At 50.5% G+C, this 6695-nt stretch overlaps 3 protein-coding genes across 3 annotated transcripts; 2 read left to right on the plus strand and 1 right to left on the minus strand.

The window, feature by feature from the left end:
- Positions 1 to 39: 39 nt before the first annotated feature.
- On the minus strand, positions 40 to 2891 carry PPTG_06841 (hypothetical protein; the record flags this gene model as incomplete). Its single annotated transcript, XM_008900884.1, has 1 exon — positions 40 to 2891. One exon carries the CDS (start codon positions 2889 to 2891, stop codon positions 126 to 128), a length of 2766 nt encoding a protein of 921 aa, XP_008899132.1. The 3' UTR covers positions 40 to 125.
- Positions 2892 to 3195: 304 nt separating this feature from the next.
- PPTG_06842 (hypothetical protein) lies at positions 3196 to 3637 on the plus strand (the record flags this gene model as incomplete). Its single annotated transcript, XM_008900885.1, has 2 exons — positions 3196 to 3273; positions 3338 to 3637. The coding sequence occupies 2 exons, from the start codon at positions 3196 to 3198 to the stop codon at positions 3635 to 3637; spliced, it is 378 nt and encodes a 125-aa protein (XP_008899133.1).
- Positions 3638 to 3797: 160 nt separating this feature from the next.
- Positions 3798 to 6128, plus strand: PPTG_06843 (hypothetical protein; the record flags this gene model as incomplete). The annotated part of the gene is made up of 1 exon (XM_008900886.1): positions 3798 to 6128. The coding sequence occupies one exon, from the start codon at positions 3798 to 3800 to the stop codon at positions 6126 to 6128; it is 2331 nt and encodes a 776-aa protein (XP_008899134.1).
- Between the last annotated feature and the right edge of the window lie 567 nt (positions 6129 to 6695).

The following is a 6695-nucleotide window of genomic DNA, read 5'->3' on the forward strand; positions in this document are numbered from 1 at the left end:
TCTGAACTTTATCCCTGTGTCTGTCCTTGTAGACATTGTCCTTAACGACCAGCATAGATTTCATTATTACAGCGACAAATTGTCAGTTCTAGGCTGCTAGGTCATCCATCACACATCTCGATCTGCTAAATGCTGTGCACTCTTGAAGACCGAGTTAATGCCTGACTCTCATCCGGTGGCATGTCTTCCTCGCGGATAGCCTTAATGGCCTCCGTAAAGCCAATACGAGCGTCATTGTGCACAATACCCACGAGGAACTCGGATGTCCCCAGCAAGTGCTGAAGTCGATCTCGCGCGTTCACAATAGCCAGCATGATGCCTTGTCCTCGCAGTTCAGCCTTCAAATGTTTCATCATCTGAATTGTTGTCGAGTCCCAGTCCATGATAGAAGCTGCGTCAATCACCACACCACGCACAGCCACACCCTCCGTTTCATGCCGCTTTCTAACCTCCCGCTCCACCACACGCTCAATGTACTCGCAGTTGGCAAAGTACAAGGCGCCTTCCACACGAATCGCCACAACATCCGATAAACGACGAGCAGTGTCCGGATACATGTCGAGCTCCACGATTCGATTCTCTCCAGTCTCCTCGTCCGTCACCTCGCCCAACATGGATACAGTAGGGCGACGAGTCTTGTAGATCACAGCGATCAGAGAGCAGAAAATGGAGGACAGAAGACCAGGAAGCACGCCGAGTACGCACGAGAGCACGAACGACGCCAGCCAGACGTAGAATTCGTCTCGCTTGACTCGATACAGCCACTTGGCTTCCTTCAGTTCAATGAGTGAGTATCCCGCGACGATAATGATGGACGCTAGACTGGCCTTCGGCAGATAAGCCAACGCTGACGTGGCCGTGTACAGCACGAGCACCACGACGAGTACAGTGATGACACTCGCGAGTTGCGTTCGCGCATTTTGCATGTTAACGGCCGTACGCGAGAGTCCGCCAGTGGACGGCATTCCCTGGAAGAACGAGCCTACAAGGTTGGAGAATCCGAGCGCAATGAGCTCCTGGTTTGGTCGGATGCGATAGCCTTCCTTGATAGCCAGACGCTTGGCCATAGCGACACTGCACATGTACGAGATGATAGCGATTGAGAGCGTATCAATGAAGAGATGATACAGTCGATCGGCCTCGATAATGTTCTCGCTGAATCCATACCACGGTCTCTTGGGTGCTGGGTATCCACCAGGAACGTCTCCAGCTAGGTTGAGGGACCCTTCTGGTGCCAAGTAGCCCACAATTCCGCCAAGTAAACACACCATAAACGCGCCAAGATCGCACACTAACCGGAGTGCGATTAGAACAGCCATCTTGGAGCGTAATATACGAATCGACGTCGACGATGCCGCCAACATGCGACCAGTTAATGCAGTTGTTGAGTCCGATTCCGATCCAGTCTCAGATTTCGCAGGAGATGCAAGTTCCTTCACACGCCGCTTCATTTCAGCCTCAGCTTTAGCCTCTGCGTCATCATCATTGTCGTCGGTGCGTCGAGGTCTCTCCACTTTTGGTTGCGTTGGGTGCATTCGAGGCAGCGGACGAGCTGAAGTTTCATCAGAACTCGAACGTGGCATTCCAGAAGCGCCATCAGGTCGTGTACCAAAATCTAGAGGCCTCTCGATCGTAATGTAGTCTTCATCCGAAAGAGAAAAGCCCACACCTTCGTCGTCCAGACGTCCATGACGGTTGCTACGGGTAATTGCAGCTAAATCTCTCTGACGACATGACCGAGCCAAGTCCAAATCATTCGAGCCAAGGTCCCGACTGTTACGTGAGGAGCCCCAAGGAGAAGACAACACGTAGTCACGACGTCGTAGAGATCCTGTCGTAAACACCGCCGGTAAATCTGCCCACCTCGAGCCACGTGGCGAGACCGACACATTGTCTACACCCATTTCGTCGTCATTCTTCCGTGGTTGCCGCTTCTTGGGCTTCGGGACGTCTCCTAGCTCAATATCACCCTCGTAAGTCGCAGTTCGTCGGTCGTCCTTGGCATCTTGACTGTCCTCTTCATCCTCGTCCATATCGCCGTTATCCCCACTAGCTGAGCTCATGCTCATGGACAGCTGATTCAAAGCTCGGGACGTCTCAATGGCGAACTGATCTTCAAACTCTTCTTCGACTCTCGCCAGTTCTTTGACCACTCGTCTCTTTAACTCGTGCATCCCCACTAACACCATGATCGAGAATGCTCCCACTACAAAACTCAGTCCATTGAGATCTGGGAAATGTTGAAACAAATCCCATACCGTCAATACCGGTAAATCTCTGCTCTTGACTTCCAGTCCCCACCAACTTGCGACTTGGGACAGCATAATGAGCACTCCTCCAGCCGAGATAAAGCCGCCCATGACTGGTCTGGAGAAGAAATCTGCAATAACTCCTAGACGGAACATGCCCATAAAGAGCAGCACCACGCCACTCAAGAAGCTCAGTAAAATACCGGTAGCGATCCTCTCTTCTTCACTCTCCACCTTCTTGATAGCAGAGCCCACGAGTAGACTCACTTCCGCTCCATTGGCGACGGAGAGTACCCTGGATGTACCAAATAATGGGTAAATCATGGGTACAACGGCTGCTGTATAGAGTCCGTAGATGGGAGGTACCCCCATAATGGCACTCAGGGATACTTCCTGGGGTACCAGCATGAGGCCGACTGTAATCCCTGACACCAAGTCGAACTGCAAGTCTTCACGGATATCGTACGAGGGTAACCATTCCAAGATGGGCACATGTTGCTTGAGGAAGAAGAGTAACCGCTGCCGGGTTATGTTCTGCCGAGCCTCGCATGCTGACGTCCATAGCGACGATAGTAGAGCGCTGAGGCAGCTGAGCGACAGCTCGTCGGACGCAGGAGACGGCGGGGAAGCTGATGGAGGCATGGCCAGCCTATGACTCGCCCTGAGAGCGGAGAACGCGCGTCGAAAACAAGGTGCTGCCGAGCCTGGAGTGACGTAGTCGGCTGTCTCTTTCGCAGTGAGCAGATGCTTCTCCAGACAGGCATGACATCTCGACAGATCTTTCAAAATTTATTTTCAACATCCTTTGATATAGAATGTTGAAGCTCGTCTTTACAATACCTACTATATAGAATTATATATTCCTCTTAAATGCAGTATATGCATCAAAACAGGTATTTGTCGGCATAGGACACCAAAAAGGGTACAGAAGGCCACAGTGTCAACTATGTCGGACGTTAGGATCAAGCAGGAGCGTGTCAATGGCTCTAAACCGAATGACGATGGAGAGGCTACAGCGAAGGAGGTAGCACCTCATGTAATATCCATAACAAGCGCTCAATAACTGACCAATCCATTGTTTTATTCAGGTCTCGGAGGCGTTCCAAGCGGCAGTTGGAGAGGACGAAATGGACAGGACCAACGCGCTGCTGATGCACGCGTGCAACTGCGACGACGCGCACTGTCGCGACCCCCAGTTCCGCGGCTTGTGCTCGCATATGAAGCGGTTCCTACGTGCGGCCTGCTGGGCTTCCCACAGCGAGAAGTGGCGATCATACCCCATCGGCAATGCAGTCATTGAGCTATTCGCGTATCACGCGCTGCACTGCCAGGCACTCCAATGCAACGTGCCAATGTGTCGACAGCTACGTGGTCAAGTGCTGCTGTGATTTGTCTTTTTGATTCTTATAATCGGAGGCTAATGTTTAATCGCTTTGGCCTTCCTTAGTGACACTAGAATACGCTTAGCTATTTGTACCGAATCGTAAAAATACTCGCGCTTTGTTCTTCAAAATGTCATGACGCATTGCCAATTGCTACGAGTGCAGCATGGACAATCGCGCCTCCACCGCACCGACTCCGAAACGGAAGAAATGGCTGCCCAAACAGACCTCCGAGGCTTCAAGTTTACTACGCCACAGTTCGACCAACTCCGATGTCTCTGTCCTTGTCGATCGCCCACACACATGCCCGACATCCTCCTTGATCCCGCAGTTCCATTGGAATTTGAACAACTCAGCACTTGAGACGTTAACTGCGAGCCAAATTGAGCAACTTTACGGCTTGTTCAAGTTTTACGACTCGTCCATCATTGGAGATACTCTTCCTTCGATCAGCTGTACACGCCTTCAAGAGATCCTTCGCGATGCACATCTACTGAGCGATCACTATACTAACTCGGCGGAAAAGAAGCTTGACGATGAATCTGTTGAGAGGGTCTTTGCACAAGCAGTTATGGGCAAAATGCGCGTATATCTTGATGCTGACGGTCAGCCTGCCCTCACGTTTCCACTCTTTTGTGGTGCACTAATGAACTGTGCGATGCTACTGACTCCATTATCACGCCCTGCGATTGCCTTACAGGAGATCCTTTCAGTCTTACTCAGCGTTGATGGCAATGCGGCTTCAACTGCAAAAGGTTTGCTTCGTCACGTCCCTCTTGGTGGCTCAACATCGCTTTGGACACCAGAGCAGTCACAGATCCCGCAGACTGAAGACGCTAACCAAGATTTCCGAGAGCAGTTTGCCTTCCAGCAAGTGATAGCAGACTGTACCCGAGACAAGAAACTCGAGGAACTCAAACAAGAGAAACTGAGAGAAATTTACCACATTCCTGATCGACTGGTGGCAAGTTTCCACCCCGATACACTCGAACTCATCATGAGCAAGTTCCGCATGTTCGATTTCAATGACTGCGGTACAATACCGCGACAAGAACTCTTCTCTCTGCTGTCGTGCTTGGGTATGCGAGTAGACCTTCCTGACCCGTACACCGTTCTATCAAAACTACCTAACATTGTTTCGGTACAGCGATCCGGAAACAATAGCGACGTTAACAGTGGTGAACTCACGTTAGTCCAGTTGCTGCAAGTCATCGAAGTGGCTCGAGAGGCCAAAAGACATTCCGCTACGTCAAAACTTGCAGCGATCAAAGTCCGAGTGGATCGAGCAGCCACAGTAGCAAAAGGAAGCATTGTACCTACGAAAGCGCCATTAGAAGGAGCTGGAGATGATGTTAGCAGTACAAATGATCGCTCAGTGCAGTCCAGGAAAGCTTCTGCAGGTACCAAAAGTACTCATGGATCTGCTGCCAGTTCTCGAGACCGTGGAAGGAGGCAAGCTGTAGTCCCTCTAAAATCTCGAAAGTCGATCCTATCCGGTCTGGACGCTAATACCATAAGCCAGTCGCTGTCAAGCACCAAACACCAAAGCTCCAAGACGCATCTGAACCACCAACACTCCAAGAAAAAAACAGGGATGCGGAAGAAATCGACCATGACAAATGACAACCTCGATAGTGCGATAGTCGATTCGGAAAATGAGAGATCCGTGATACACACTCAACGGTCTGGTGCAACAACTCGCACAAATACTAAGTGTACCGAAGACTCCCATCTGGACAATACTAAAGTTTCAGGAGACAACGACGATCGGGGACTACAATTGGAGTACGTGCCTCGTGGCATGACCGTACAAGTATGTGAACCATTAAGCACAAGCAACAAGAGAATGATTCGAATCTTCTTGTTGCTCGGCGGAGAGCACGATGGCGCCATCTACTGCACATTTTCTCTTGTTTTTTCGACGAGGAAGATCGAGGAGAGCGAGGGGATCTACTACTCCACGGCGCAAAGCGAAACCACGCGCACGACGCCCGTGCTACCCACGCAACACACTCTCATCCACGCGCTGCTTATGCTGAAGAAGTGCGTGCTAGCTAAACTGGAACAAGGATACGAGTTGCGCCCCGCAGACCAGCTTGATATTGTGGATAAGATACTCCAAGAGCAAAGGAATCGTCAACCTCACTGCTATAGTCCTGTTGCCAAGACCTCAAAGGTTACAATTGCATCAGTACCGGCTTCACCAGCACCGGATTCTCGCTGTAATATCCGCTTGATGTCCTCCTCAACTTCCGCTTGTAGTAGTAGGTCGAGTTTGAGACCACAGAAGCTCCCGCCGCACTCTAAACCAAGCGAGCATCGGTTCAACCTTCCGAGCAACTTCAAAGAGGTCTTCGCAACGTGGGAAGTATCCCAACACGAAAACTACGCGTGGATCCATGATGTCAACGCGGCATCCCCTTTGAAACCGGCGTTATCGACACCCAAAGCCGGTCGTAGTGGTCTCTTAAGTCCCCTCCGACCACCGTTAAGGTAGGATGACCTAGCCTAGAACTGACAATTTGTCGCTGTAATAATGAAATCTATGCTGGTCGTTAAGGACAATGTCTACAAGGACAGACACAGGGATAAAGTTCAGACGAAGATGAAGAAGGGCAGGAAGAGCCCGAAGAGCGAGGAACACCGTATGCGCTTTACTTTGCAATATTTTTACAATTACCTCTGAGCATCACTCACACACTGCAAGTGCAATGAATACTTATTTCGGCCAATAGATGACTGCATAACAATATACTTGAATTCAGTGTTTTAGACTGCATCTTTGTTGCCAAAGCAGGAGAGCTAGCATATCATTCGACAATTTGCACGATGGCGATGAAGCGTCCTCGCTTGGACGCAGAAGACGACCCAGGACCAAACTCGCAAGTGAAAAAAATCGAAGACATCTCATCGGAGCTCTCACACCTGACCACAGAGACAAAGCGACGACGTCAAGATGTGGCTGCACGACGCGCAGCAAACGCTGACAAAGACGTAAGTGTTATCAAGATTTCGCTCAAGTCGTTCTGCACCGAGCAATCCAAGACGTTGCCGTGGGAGGAGG

Source organism: Phytophthora parasitica, assembly GCF_000247585.1.
Source record: "Phytophthora parasitica INRA-310 unplaced genomic scaffold supercont2.10, whole genome shotgun sequence".
Classification (NCBI taxonomy): domain Eukaryota; phylum Oomycota; class Peronosporomycetes; order Peronosporales; family Peronosporaceae; genus Phytophthora; species Phytophthora nicotianae.